The 15,505-nt window shown below is 41.9% G+C and overlaps 1 protein-coding gene across 2 annotated transcripts in view; it reads left to right on the forward strand.

Annotated features, from left to right (window-relative positions):
* The first annotated feature begins 6,532 nt into the window (after positions 1 to 6,532).
* The window catches only part of hadh (hydroxyacyl-CoA dehydrogenase), a 31,677-nt gene continuing 22,704 nt past the window's right edge, over positions 6,533 to 15,505 (forward strand). For both annotated transcript variants that reach the window (XM_043674331.2, XM_087979971.1), the window contains exon 1: positions 6,533 to 6,663. In XM_043674331.2, coding sequence (XP_043530266.2) covers positions 6,553 to 6,663 — 111 coding nt within the window. In that variant the 5' untranslated portion in view covers positions 6,533 to 6,552. The remainder of the gene's footprint in view (positions 6,664 to 15,505) is intronic.

Raw genomic sequence — 15,505 nt, forward strand, 5'->3', positions numbered from 1 at the left:
TATTTCTGCTGCCTTTTGAGGAAGAGAGTTCCAAAAAACTTCCAACCCTCTGTGAGAAAGAATTCCTTCCTATCTCGGTCTTAAATGAGTGATATCCTATTTTTCAACAGTGATCCCTGGTTCTAGATTCTTTCATTTTTAGCTGCTATAGACTCTCCCAACCACTCTTCCTAGCAATTTGCTTAATTGCTGGGAGGATTTGGTCACTTCACTTAAATGTCTTTTTCTGAAGTTCTCTTATTTTCTGTTCATCACCCAGAAGGAAAGCAAAATAGTAAAACTGGCACATGAGACATAGTGGTTCAACTTGTCTTGTATATTTCAAAACATAGAACCAGTAAATTGATTTCCAAGTGTTAGTATTTTTGCTCTCCAGACAACTATCTTCATAACGATACTAAAATTTTCAAATCTGCATCAATCCTAGCTTGAGGCCACTTGGTCTCTTGTACTTATTCATTTGTATATAGATTTTGATGACCACAGCCTGTGAACTCCAAAGTTTTAAGATGATTGGTAGAAAGACTTGAGGGGCCTTGAGAAAGTTTTTTTTCACCCAGAGGGTAGTGGGGTGGCTGGAATTCTCTGCCCAGTACGGTGTTGAAGTGGAAACTCATTTAAAAGGAATCTGTTTCTGTCAGTCATTGGCAGAGTGTTTAGCAGTTATTTTTAATCGACCTGTTCAGACAAGTTATGACACACTTCTGGGCCAGGTTAGACTTGAAACTGGACCGCCCAGAGGTAGGGATACTACCACTGCTCCCCAATAGGTGTTGCAACACATCTTGCCATCACACAGGTAGTTGAAGTTTTAGTTATGTTCCAGCCCTCAGAGTGTTTGCTACGTGTGTGTTAAAAACCTAATATCATATAACAAGTTCCTACTTCCTCATTCATTCCTCTTTCATTGTCTTTTTAAGTTTTAGTTCTGGCTTCCATCCATTACAGATACCATGTGGAAACCAACATACAGTGTGATTTAGTGAGCTGGGAGTAAGAGCAGGTCCATCAAATGAGAAGCTTGTTACAACCTGGGTCAATGTGGTGAGTGGTGTTACCATCTTCCTGTTTATAACACTGAGATTCAGCTTCATATTTTGCCATTTGCAATGGGGGAAGTATTGGTCAGAAATTCACTGTAGTACGTTCTATGAAAGGCTGGTTACACTGCCAGCACTGAAACTGGTGTTAGAATGATGTAAAACACAAAACAAATTAAATGGGGTCAAGGCGAAATAATATCCTTTCTGCCATCAGTGCAAAGTTCAGAAATCTCTCTTCCTTTTAATAATTTGAAAGTGTTAGCTTTTCAGTAGGAATATTGTAGATTTGTCCTAGATGGGGTTCCTGGGGTTTGTGGTGATGTCATTTCCTGTTCGTTTTCTGAGGGGTTGATAGATGGTATCTAAATCTATGTGTTTGTTTATGGAATTGTGGTTGGAGTGCCAGGCCTCTAGGAATTCTCTGGCATGTCTTTGCTTAGCCTGTCCCAGCATAGATGTGTTGTCCCAGTCAAATTGGTGGTTTTTTTCATCCGTGTGTAGGGCTACAAGGAAGAGAGGGTCGTGTCTTTTTGTGGCTAGCTGGTGTTCGTTTTTCCTGGTGGCTAACTTTCTTCCTGTTTGTCCTACGTAGTGTTTGTGGCAGTCCTTGCATGGAATTTTGTAGATGACGTTGGTTTTGTCCATGGGTTGTACTGAGTCTTTTAAGTTTGTTAGTTTTTGTTTGAGAGTGTTGATGGGTGTGTGTGCTACTAGGATTCCGAGGGGTCTTAGTAGTCTGGCTGTCATTTCTGAAACTTCTTTGATGTAAGATAAGGTGGTTAGGGTTTCTGACTGTGTTTGGTCTGCTTGTCATGGTTTGTTCTCGAGGAATCTGCGGACTGTATTTTTTGAGTATCCGTTCACCACAAACCCCAGGAACCTCATTCAGGACAAATATATAAATAGAAAGCAGGAGACAACAACTTCGCTTCACTTGGAGGTCGCCACTGATGATGTTACCTAGCCAGGTAATGAAACGTCTGGATAGCAAACCTACAGCTCAGTGAGCAAACCTACATCCTCAACCTCAACCTGAGCTACAAACCTTCACTAACCTTGCATTGTAGATTTACGTTCCTACCAGATAATGGGCACATAAAATCTAACCTGTGCTGTAAAAACTGCATACTATCTGAAAACAATGGGGTTTAGATTATTCTGTGTAAACCTGAAATAAGGACAGTGTTTTTATTGCTGTTGCTGTTATACAATGCCACCTACTGGCTACAATGAACTACAGCAAAACTTTCATGTGAAAGTCTACTTTTCTCCTAATTTTTGCAAAGATTTTAATCCACTTAAATGTGTCAATGAGTTGGACACTGGAGTTTGAAACAGAACACTCAAGCTTGCTCCACCATACAATAAGACCATTGTTGATCTAATCGCAGTCTCAGATTAGAGTGGTTCTGGAAAAGTACATCAGGTTAAGCAGCGTCCAAGGAGCAGGAAAATCAACATTTCAGGCAAAAGCCCATCATCAGGAAAGCCCTGCATTATCATCACTATTCCTGATGAAGGGCTTTTGCCCGAAACGTTGATTTTCCTGCTCCTCTGATGCTGCCTGACCTGCTGTGTTTTTCCAGCACCATTCTAATCTTGACTCTAAGCTCCAGTACCTGCAGTACCCACTTCCGCCTGATTGCAGTCTCACTCCACCTACCCCTTGTTGATCATCAGTTTATCAATTGAGTCATCAAGATGGCAGTGGAGTAGGGCTCCTGAGCTGGGGCTCCTCCGCTTTGACCGCTTTTCTTTTATTTACCTCTTGTCCTGAGCTTGAACGGCATTGGCAGTGGTGAGGAATCCCAGCGTGGACTTGAGCGAACCCAGCGTGGACTTCGTAGTGGTGACAAGCGGTCCCAGCACAAACATTGTGGAGGCAACAAATGGGCCCAATGTAGAACTCATGGCAGTGAGGAGTGAGTCCCTACTTACTTTTCCAGAGTGAGCATGGGATCTGCCAATGGAATCGGCAGCTGCTACATGAGTGGAGGCGACGTTGGCTAGGTAGGCTCAGCAGCAAAGGTTGGCACTTGAGGATTGTCATTGGTTGAGCCCGGCACTGGTGGCAGCTAGGCGGTGATGAAAAGACATCACAGCAACATCGACAAAGTGGGCCCAGTGGTGAGAGATGCAACTTTGATATTGGTGGGTCCAGTGCAGATGGCGGCTAGGAGGTGTCAGAGCAGAATCAGCTCAGTGATGAAAGATGGTGCCCGAAAAGTGGCAACATCAGCATTTATGTAGATGGCAGTAAGGCGGGGGGGGTGGCACAGGTGTCATTGATGATGAGCTAGCTCACAACTAATATACTCTCTTTACACTAGATGTTTCTTTTTTTCTTGTTCATTAGAGTCATAGACCAAGCATATATAGCAAGGAAATATACCCTTCAGTCCAACTTGTCCGTGATAGATATCCTAAATTAATCTAGTCCCATTTACCAAAACTTGGCCCATATCCCTCCAAACCCTTCCTACTCATGTACCCATCAGATGCCTTTTAAATGCTGTAATCGTACCAGCCGCCACCACTTCCTCTAGTAGCTCATTCCATACACGCTCCACTATCTGTGTGAAAAAGTTGCCCCTTAGGTCCCTTTTAAAACTTTTTTCCTCTCACTTGAAACCTATGCAGTCTAGTTTTGGACTCCCCCATCCTGGGAAAAAGATTTTGGCTATTTACTCTATCCATGCCCATCATGATTTTTATCAACCTCTGTAAGGTCACCCGATCCTCTGACTCTCTCGGGAAAACAGCCCGAGCCGATTCAGCTTCTCTCTATAGCTCAAACCCTCCAACACTGGCAACATACTTGTAAATATTTTCTGCACCTGATGCTGCCTGACCTGCTGTGCTTTTCCAGCACTACATTTTTCAACTTTGCTCTCCAGCATCTGCAGTCCTCACTTTCTCCTGTATCCAAATGGCTAGTTCTCCTTGTATTCCATGTGATCTAACTTTGTTAGCCAGTTTACCATGCAGAACCTTGTCAAACACCTTGATGCAGTCCATATAGATAATAGGTCAGGCAGCACCAAAGGAGCAGGAGAATCGAAGTTTCAGGCATAAGCCCTTCTTCAGGAATCTTCCTGAAGAAGGGCTTATGCCCAAAACATCGATTCTCCTGCTCCTTTGATGCTGCCTGACCTGCTGCGCTTTTCCAGCAACACATTTTTAAGCTCTGATCTCCAGCATCTGCAGTCCTCACTTTCTCCATATAGATAATGTCAGCCGCTCTATCTTCATCAATCTTCTTTTTCACTTCTTCACTTATTCTTAAAACTATTTAAATGAGCACCAGATCATAGTGACAATGGAAAAGCTTTTCACTGTATTTTAAAGTTTTTTCACCATAAAATACACATGACAATAAAACCATTAATTCGTTCATTCAGTTTTGAGTGCACTCAATGCCCCTGCCTCCTACTGCTCTCTGTAGAAGTGAATTCCACAGACTAATAACCCTCTGAGTAAAAAATTCTCATCTCAGTCTTCAGATTCTTTTCAAACTGTTTTCCTCCACAACCAGGGGTCACAGTCGAAGAAGATGGGGTTGACTACTTAGGGCGAGAGTTTTCTTCACCAAGAGTGCTAAGCCTGTCAATCATTGTCCCGGCGTGAGGCTAATCTCCTGTCAATCATTCCCCGGAGGCAGGGCTCCTTATCCTGTCAATCATTCCCTGCAGGCGGGGTTTCTTACACTGTCAATCATAGCCCCGGAGGCAGGGCTCCTCATCCATTGAGGATGTAACTCTGAAGATGAACAAGGGAGATCCAGTAGATGTAGTGTACCTGTACTTTCAGAAAGCTTTTGATAAAGTCCCACATAGGAGGTTAGTGAGCAAAATTAGGGCGCATGATATTGGGGGCAAAGTACTAACTTGGATTGAAAATTGGTTGGCTGACAGGAAACGAAGAGTAGTGACAAACGGCTCCATTTCGGAATGGCAGGCAGTGACCAGTGGGGTACCACAGGGATCAGTGCTGGGACCGCAGCTTTTTACAATATATATTAATGATGTAGATGATGGTATTAGTAATAGCATTAGCAAATTTGCTGATGATACTAAGCTGGGTGGCAGGGTGAAATGTGAGGAGGATGTTAGGAGATTACAGGGTGACCTGGACAGGTTAGGTGAGTGGTCAGATGCATGGCAGATGCAGTTTAATGTGGATAAATGTATGGTTATCCACTTTGATGGCAAGAAAAGGAAAGCAGATTACTACCTAAATAGAATCAATTTAGGTAAAGGGGCAGTACAAAGAGATCTGGGTGTTCTTGTACACCAGTCAATGAAGGTAAGCATGCAGGTACAGCAGGTAGTGAAGAAAGCTAATAGCATGCTGGCCTTCATAACAAGAGGGATTGAGTATAGAAGGAGAGAGGTTCTTCTGCAGCTGTACAGGGCCCTGGTGAGACCACACCTGGAGTATTTTGTGTGCAGTTCTAGTCTCCAAAGTTGAGGAAAGACATTCTGGCTATTGAGGGAGTGCAGCAGAGGTTCACTAGGTCAATTCCTGGAATGGCAGGACTACCTTACGCTGAAAGACTGGAGCGACTGGGCTTGTATACCCTTCCGAGTTTAGAAGGCTGAGAGGGGATCTGATTGAGACATATAAGATTATTAAAGGATTGGACACTCTGGAGGCAGGAAACATGTTTCCGCTGATGGGTGAGTGCTGAATCAGAGGACACAGCTTAAAAATACAGGGTAGACCATTTAGGACAGAGATGAGGAGAAACTTCTTCACCCAGAGAAGGGTACCTGTGTGGAATGCTCTGCCCCAGAGGGCAGTGGAGGCCCAGTCTCTGGATTCATGGAAGAAAGAGTTGGATGGAGCTCTCAAGGATAGTGGAATCAAGGGTTATGGAGATAAGGCAGGAACACGATACTGAGTGAGGATGATCAGCCATGATCATATTGAATGGTGGTGCACGCTCGAAGGGCAGAATGGCCTACTCCTGCACCTATTGTCTATTGTCTGTCAATCATTGACCCTGGGGCGTGGGGCACGTTTCACCAGACAAGGAAACCCACTCCTGGTCCATGATTGACAGGGAAGGGAACCCCGCCAGCGGTCCATGATTGACAGGGAAGGGAACCCCGCCCCCAGAGCTATGGTTGACAGGGAAGGGAACCCCGCCCGCGGTCCATGATTGACAGGGAAGGGAACCCCGCCCGCGGTCCATGATTGACAGGGAAGGGAACCCCGCCCGCGGTCCATGATTGACAGGGAAGGGAACCCCGCCCCCAGAGCTACGATTGACAGGGAAGGGAACCCCGCCCGCGGTCCATGATTGACAGGGAAGGGAACCCCGCCCCCAGAGCTATGATTGACAGGGAAGGGAACCCCGTCCCCGGAGCTATGATTGACAGGGAAGGGAACTCCGCCTCCGAGGACAATGACTGACAAGACACTGCGCCTCCGCCTCCTGGGTCAATGACAGAGAATTCAGCCTGACCTCCACATTGACAGCCGCAACTGCAGTCAGCGGGTCATCATGGCGTTCGTCAGCCGCCAGTTTCTCCGCTCCATGTCCTCCGCCCAGAGCGCGGCCATCAAACACATCACGGTGATCGGCGGCGGCCTGATGGGCGCTGGCATCGCACAGGTCCGTGCACTCGCAAACGTTAACTCTCTCTTTCTCTCTGTCTGCGTAAATGGGCTAATAGAACCAGCTGCGTTTCTCCAGCGGCTCAGATGGGTCGGGGAGGAGGTTCGCAAGACTCCCCCTTCCCCCGCCGCCATCCTGGGCTCCGAATCTCGGTGAGAGGTCATCATCCCGGACTAAAAGCGCAGCCCCGCCCCCCACCTCGTCGGACAGGGCTGCGCCTGCGCGAGCCTCCCCTCGTGTGGCCTGCTGGCCGGCACGTGCAGGGAAGGGGGCGGGGTTTGAAATTTGAATCTCAACGGCATCTGGGCGTGACCTTCCAATGGAGCAGCCTGACCCCTACAACAACAACTGGCCCCCAGGGCAGCTAAGGATGGGGATTGTGGGATTGGGATTGGGACAAGGTGGTACGAGAAGGTGGCATACCACCACCTTCCCAAGGGCACCTTGGTAGGGGTGGGCAAATAAATTTGGAGAAAGTGAGGACTGCAGATGCTGGAGTACCAGAGTTGAAAAATGTGTTGCTGGAAAAACACAGCAGGCCAGGCAGCATCGAGGGCGGCATAAGCCCGAAACGTCGATTCTCCTGCTCCTCGGATGCTGCCTGGCCTGCTGTGTTTTCCAGCACCACATTTTTCAACGTGGGCAAATAAATGCCGATGATGCCCACTTGACTGCCCAATCGTGAATCAGCTTGGTGGATCAATGGTTAGTGTTAGAAACAAAAATCGCTTCTCAATAATCGCTCTAGACAAATTCAGGAAAACAAAGTTTTATTAACAAGTCAAGTCTGCAGAGTCGGGCACCCTTAAAGAAAAGGCGCGCTGAGGCTTACAAAGTCTCCCATTATATACAGCACAAGTCCCTCCTCTCCTTGGCTCCAACAAGCCATGAGGTTCACATTCTTAAAAACATCATTATTTTTATCACAAAGTCTGCAACAAATGTCTTCAGAGTCTCTAAAGTTGTTGTTTTTCTCACCCTGTAGTCTTATCAGTCAAAGACTTATTCTTCTCTGTCTGTGCTAGCAGTCTTATCAGTCAAGGACTTATCCTTCCCTGCTGTGTGAATGGCTTCATCAATCAAGAGCCTGCTTGTTTTTACTATCGCTCACAAATTGTCAGCATTCTGCACAATTTAAACTATTCTACTTTTGAGTATATAAAATGGTTGTTAGAAAAGAAACAAAAGTTTTGTCTTTTATTATAGATCAGTCTGTGGTCCAGGCACATCTTAAAGTTTAAACCGAAATTACCTCTCACAGTTAGCATTTCTGAGTCAGGGACCCAAGTTCAATTCCGCCCTCGGGCCCCTGTCAATGTGGAGTTTGGACATTTTCCCTGTGCCTATGTGTGTTTCCGTTGGCTGCTCCGGTTTCCTCCCATAGTCCAAAGATGTGCATGTTAGGATGGATTGGCAATGAGAAATTGCCCATAGTGTCCAGGGATCTCAGGTTAGGTAGGTAGCCTAATGTAGGTTAAGTTTGTTAGCCATGCAGGATTACAGGGAAAGGGTAGTGTGAGAAACAAAGCTCACGTATCAATAAATTTCAGTCCGAGTCAAATTCTGAAGCAGCGAATTTTATTGGATTGTGGGATATAGGTAAATTAATGTTATTTCTGCAATTATAAGTTTTGATACAGAGTAAATGAACTCACATCAGTGTGTAATTGTTTCAGCCAAGAGCTGGGTCAACAAGAATGGGGATTATGTGGAGGAAATACATAATTGTTTTTGTCTCAGCTAAAAATGGTATGTTAGCATGAGACGTGATTGCAAAACAATGGTAGAAATACAGGCACTAGATAAAATGCTGTGAAGAGAGGCCTGTATAAACAGTAGGTTTCCCACTTGTACTGAGACATAGGAACAAACCCTAATTAAAGAGGTCATAAAGGTCAGAGTGGCCTCCGGAGAGGCCCAGATGGAAGGAATAGATACTGATAAAGAAAGAATATGCCTAACGATGACCTGCAGTGGAATGACGTCAAATGACCTTATGGGGCCAGAGATAAGCATTTGTCACAGACAAGGCCAGATAAACAGAAGTTGTGGGATCAGTCTTAGGGAAATGAGTGATGTAAGCAGGGGGGGCAAACAATGAAATAAGAAAAATATGTAGGGACTCGAATTGTATAAATTTCGAGAGTTTGTTGAATTTGATGTGTATTTGTCCTCTGCCTTGTCTGGCATTAGACATTGCACCCACTTGCAAGTGTAAAAATAAAGGACACTACTGATTCGGATTTTTGTCTCGGACTGCAATTATTGAAGTGAGTGAGCTTTGTTTCTCACAGGAATGTTCTTGCAAGATGGGTGGCTAACAAGTAGCTACACTGGTCCAAATGTTACTTTACAATTTATACAGTTTAATTGAGTCTCTCTCGGTACTTCCCCGTTTACTTCATTGGCCTAGCATATTACATGTCAAACCTATCACTATTCCTTATTGTATTCCGCCCCTGCCTGGCTGCAATCTGCCTTTGTTTACTCCTCCCATGACTCTAAGCCTGGAGCCCCTCACTCTTGTTTGTTTTATCCCTTATTTGCAACTAACTTGGCTCGTTCTTGTGCCTACGTGAGGGCAATCTGCTGAGCTGGCATGGCTTCAGTGTTCTCTTTCCTCTTTATCTACTTGTCCATAACATATTCCATTGTTGCTCATCCTAATCTTAACTTTTGCATGCAAGTTTTAGCTAACTCAGCTCTTTATTTCAGCAAAGAGCTGAAGTTACAACTATACAATTTGGTAAGTTAGTTCATTACCTTGCAGAAGCAATTATGTATTCCCTTCATATAGTTTCATCTTTGTATGCAAGTTTTAGCTAACTCAGTTTTTTGCTGAAATAATTATACAATTGTATAAATTAGTTCATCACCTTGCAGAAGCAATTATGGCTGCAGAAGCAACACTGCTTTACCTATATCCCACAGTAGGGAGATAGGTCTGGGTGGGATGATCTTTAGAGGGTTAGTGTGGACTTGTTGGGCCAAATGGCCTGTTTCCACATTGTAGGGATTCTATGATTTTGATATAGACCAATGATGTACTTGAGCAGGGAATAATTGATGAATAACAGCACCCTGCAAAACACTTGGCATGCAAATGTACCAATGCCTTAATGTAGGGGGAACAGGTGGATAAAATGATTAAGAAGGCATATGAAATATTTGCCTTTATTGCAGGAGGCATAGAGTGTAAGAGCAGGGGGGTTATGCTGGAACTATATAAAAATGTTCATTAAACCACAGCTTAAGTGCTGCGCACAGTTCTGGAATCGACATTGTAGTGAGGATGTGATGGAAATGGAGAAGGTGCAAAGGAGATTCACCAGGACGGGGCCTGGGCTGGAGAATTTCAGTTATGAAGGGAAATTGGTCAGCCTGGAGTTGTTTCCTATAGACCAGAGGAGATTGAGAGGGGACATAGAATCATACAGCATGAAAACAGACCCTTCGGTCCAAACATAATCCCAAACTAAACTAGTCCCACCTGCCTGCTCCTGGACCATATTCCCTCCAAAGACATGATTGAGATGTATAAAATTGGACAAGAAGGAAATTTTCCAATGACTGGAGGTATATATTTAAGGTAGGGATTTAGAGATAATCTGAGGAAAACTTTTTCACCCAGAACATAGAATCCCTACAGCGTGGAAGCAGGCCATTTGGCCCATCAAGTCCACACTGATCCTCCAAAGAGCATCACACCCAGACCCAATCTCTATTTCCTTAACCCCACATTTTCCCATGGCTAATCCTAGCCTGCACATCCCTGGACAATTTGCACAATTTAGCATGGCCAATCCACATAACCTTCTTATCTTTGGAATTTGGGAGGGAACCAGAGCACCTGGAGGAAACCTATTTGGACTACATGGAGAATGTACAAACTCCCCACAGACAATCGCCCATGGGTGGAATCAACAGTGCTAGCCACTGAGCCACCATGCAACCCTAGAGGGTGGTAGTAATCTAGAACTCACTGCCCATAAAGGTGGTAAGAGGCAGAAACATTTATATGTTCACTTGTCATTCCAATGCTGGAAAATCAGTTTAGAATAGTTAAATCCTTATTTTTGACCAGCACAGATTTGATGGGCCTTTTTTCTGTAGACCTCTATGACTCCATTGTGAAACCAGTGTCAGCAGTTATTTCAAGTCAGTGTTTTCAAACAGCAAGCAAAAAAGTCCTTTGGCTCATCATGTTCTCATCAGTTATCAACCATCTAGTCCAATCCTGTAGTCTTGTAGATATTTTCTCATCAGCCTGTTCAGCAATCTCATTGCACACTGCTGGAGCAGATGGGATTTTAAGCCTAATCTGCTGGCTCAGAGGTTGGGACACTGCTGCACCGCAAGAGCCCCATATGCTATGAGATTCATGTTCTCATCTAAAAACTTAATAAGAAAACAAGATAAAGGACGATGTGGGTTATTCAGCCCATCAAAGTCAATGAATATCAATGTCAATGAATCCAGTTAACAACTTTAAACAAATGAATCAAAAACACCTGGAATGAAAGCTTACCTCAGTAATGGTGACTGTGAAAATAGTTATTAAATTCAAATTAATGAAAAAAAGACTGAAAACAAGTCTCATAAAACTGATCATGAACCGTTGTCATAAAAACCCATCTGGTTTACTAATGTCTCTTTCAGAGAATGATTCTTAAATGCTCTCAGAAATTGCCAAACAGTCTACACTGAAATGTGGCATTCCGTTTATGTAGCAAAAATCCAACAAGAGCAATGAACTAATTGATTCACCATTGCTTTTCAGTGATTAATAAGCAGGAAAAGAACTGCTGAAATTCTGAAAAAGAAGCAGATAAATTTCAAAATACTCAACATTAGTATTGGATATCTATAGAGAGAGAAACAGAGTGAACATTTCACATCTGTAACTTTCCATCAGAAAACTTCCTCAATTTTTCTCTCCAAGATGCTGCCAGAGCTAAGTATTTTAATCATTTTCTGCTTTTATCTTTTTCTCAATATTGATTTAGTAGAAATATTAGATGAATACAAATGAGCAAAAAACTGATGCATTCACTGAACTTCACCTGTCTTATGGTAGAATAGTTTTCAGCGCAGCTATTGTACATAAATTTCAATCCTCAGTGCCCTAATTCAATTTAAAAAAAAACCCATAAAGCTAAGTTCGAGAAAAGGTAACTCAAATTCTATTAGGCACAGGAAAAGTGGAATCCTATGGTTCTGCTCATAACTATCTATCTAATTCATATATGGAATTCGTGTGGGTAGACAGCACCAAAGTTTTAAGAACTGCTGTGAGATTTCAATGTCTCCTGTATACTTTACTCTAATTTGTTTAAAAGATTATTGGCTTTACTGCTCACTGTTGGATTTGATGATTTTTAAATAAGTTTGATTGTAAAAACGTAATGATCTCCATTTATCAGGGGTTTAGCTCAATTAATCAGAAATAAAAATTGTATACTCTGTGGGAGACAAGCCAGCTTGCAATCTGCAGTGTTTACTTTTAGCTTGAATAAAATATTAATTGAATTTTATTTGCCTTTGTGCACTAAATTTTGCTGCCACAGTGAATCCAGAATTCCAGTTTTAAGTAAAAGCTGACTAGTTTGAACTTTAATCTTTTCATAAGTTGTTTACATTTTGAATGTCTGACTTTTATTTCACAACATTGTAGCGATAGCTGGATGTTAATAGGGACAGAAAAGCAAACTTTGTACTTGTACAGAACTTTATCCTGCTGTAGTTTTCTTTCTGGTAGTTCAGGGAAGAATAATTCGCTGTACAACTGGAAACTTCAGGATGGTGTCAGTGTCTTTGTATCTATGGAATTAACATATAGTTGTTCTGTTTAATGTCTCAACTCAACTAAAAGCTGAAATCTCAGTAAAACACAGCACTTCCAAATGTTCAACCTGTCATGTGTGCAATTCTTGGAATGGAATTTCAATTCAAGGTGTTCTGATTCCAAGGAATGGCAGAAACTAGAATACTATATCACAAAAGTCAGAGATGAGCAAAGGCCATCAATTACCTCACCATTCCTGTTCCTCTGTCATTTCAACTCACTTAGCCAAGCATCCAATTGCATTTCGAACATCTTAAAGACCTCTCATCAGTTGATATATAATTCCAAACATTTGTTTATCTTTCAGCAAAGATTTTGTTTTAAGTCAGATTTCTGTTTACCCTTACGAAAGTTAGTAGGTCTGACAGCTTCTGTGGAGAAACAGAACTAATGTTTAAGCCCAGTATAACTCTTCTTCAGTTTCACTGCCAGATCTACTGAGTTTCTCCAGGGTCCACAGTATTTTGATTTTATTAAGGGTAAATAGAAAACTTTAAAACAAAATCTTTGCTGAAAGGAAAACAAATGTTTGGGATTATATCTCAGCTGCTGAGAGAGCTTTAAGATGTTCGAAATGCAATTGGATGCTTGGCTAAGTGAGTTGAAATGACAGAAGATCAGGAATGGTGAGGTAGTTGATGGCCTTTGCTCATCACTGACTTTTGTTGGAGAAACTAAGTAGATTTGGCAGTGAAACTGAAGAAGAACTATAGTGGGCGCAAAACAATAATTCTGTTTTCCCACAGAAGCTGTCAGACTATTGAGTTTCTACAACATTTTCTGTTTTTACTTCAATTTTATCTTGTAGAAGTTGAGATTTCCTCTTGATCAGAGTGGCTTTAAAGGTTTCTTCTGGATTCACCTTGTGCTTAAACTTTAGATTCAAGACTATAAACTTCTCTCATCTTTCATCATAAATATCCTGTTTACACCTCACATTAATGTATTTGCTTTGATTTACACCCTTTCCAGTGCATATAATGGGGTAACCAGAAATATAGTATTTAAAGTGACATCAGACGTACTTGTTAATCCCTGTAAAATAATTTTGTGCTTTTCTGAATTTCTAAAAATTGTTTTCTATTCAGTTTTGATACAAAATAATGTTTTTACAAATTTGCAGCTTTCCAAGTAATGACTAAAATCAGCAGCCAGGATGAAAGCATAAATTTTGTTTTGTTAACAGTTTACTGTGTTTTTCTAACTATGACAACAGGAGATATGGTCCTGCATTCTTCAGACTTGAGAGGACTCACAGACAAGGACAAAATCACTTATAGCTTGGGAATACTCAAACAATCAGGAGGCTGCCACCAAGTATTTGTCTATAGTGTTGTCCATATTGAGCATTCTATTCAGACATCCACACCAAACAAACCTCATTAGGACAAAATTAAAATAAAATTGAGGTATTTTCCTTCCCGATAGTCTAAAGTGTGGCTTGTTTTAGAATGATACTGAGTTCTCTGTAGAATGTGAGTAAATGCATGACTTCATAAAAAAGTGTTACTTTTTTTTCAGAAAAATACTTGGTGTTTTAAACAGTGCAATTAATAAAGATTGCATTTCGTTTATTTGGTAATGACTAAAATAAACCTTATGGAGGAAGTGTTAATAATAAAAATAATTCTTCTCAATTTATTACCTAATCCATTGACAGCCTGCAACAGGTTTAAACCAGTTCTTGTTATTCGGTTCAACAAGTTGGTCTAGTCCTCAATATAGACTTTTGAATGGCACAGAGAAAACCATGTTCATTTGACAGCTCCATGTTATAGCTGGTCTGCATTTGTTTGAGAGCTCTTTTTCTTTCATCATGTTCACCAGAATTATTTGAGAAATTCATAATTAAATGCTATTTTGTAGGGGGAAGAAATTCTAAGTCCTTCTTTCCTTCAATATTTTGAGCATTAAACCCAAATTTTCGATCATGCAATGTATGGTCCGGGAGGCTACATATAGTTTAATACAATACAGACAGCTCTCTTTTTTTTTCCAAATTAATTAATTCTGTTGTTGCCCAGATTCAAAGCAGAGAAACCCCACCCAAATAATACAACTGGAAAAACAACACTGAATACTGTAAAACCATTTCAGTTTGGATGAATTAATCAAATGCATTGTTATTGACTTGGGATTTCTATTGATAATTTGAGAGTAGACTCTGTAAAGCAGTTTGTTTTTTTTGAAGACCACTGTCACTTTCTGAACACAACTAACTTCCACATTTTTCCCCTCTTAATGTTGATCTTTTCTCCATTCAGACCTCATCATTTAAAAATCTGCCTTTCTAAGTGAGCATTTTAATTGTACTCATTCATGTTTTCATTATGAACCTAACATTATACTCCTCCATGTTGTAGTGCTGGTTTCTTACATTGCAGCAGTGGCTACACTTTAAAAAATGTTTAATTGGCCACAAAGTACGATCAGATATCTTGAAATTGTCCCCTACATGCAAGTTTTTTTTTTCTGTTGCCAAGGTATTTTCCAACTCTTAAGATGTTCAAAGACCAATTCCTATAAAGTCCAGTGTTACACTTGTTTGTGTCTAATACTAACATAATCGCTGGGATTATGGGCCATCTTTTTAGGAATCAGGAATACTCCGCAAATGTTTGCAGGTGCGACCTGCCCCATTTCCAACAGATCAAAGCTTTGCTAGTTGGGGAAATTGAAGTGGATGCGAACTACAAATGAGGGAAACCTGACCTTAGCAGGACCATTCAAACACACTGCTGAATTCAAAAAGATACCAAAAACAGAATCTGCTGGAAAAGCTCAGCAGGTCTGGCAGTATTTGTGGAGAGAACTCAAACTTATAAAAAGAGGCTGTGGGTTTTAGTGATAATTTTTTTTACAAATTACCTGGTGCTGATTGCTTAGATTGACAGGCCATGGGCGGCACGATGGCTCAGTGGTTAGCACTGCAGCCTCACAGCATCAGGATCCCAGGTTTGATTCCAGCCTTAGGTGACTGTCTACACGGAATTT

The sequence above is a fragment of the Chiloscyllium plagiosum genome, unplaced genomic scaffold, assembly GCF_037043375.1.
Source record: "Chiloscyllium plagiosum isolate Xiang-an unplaced genomic scaffold, Cpla_swu_hap1 HiC_scaffold_36, whole genome shotgun sequence".
NCBI classification, from domain to species: domain Eukaryota; kingdom Metazoa; phylum Chordata; class Chondrichthyes; order Orectolobiformes; family Hemiscylliidae; genus Chiloscyllium; species Chiloscyllium plagiosum.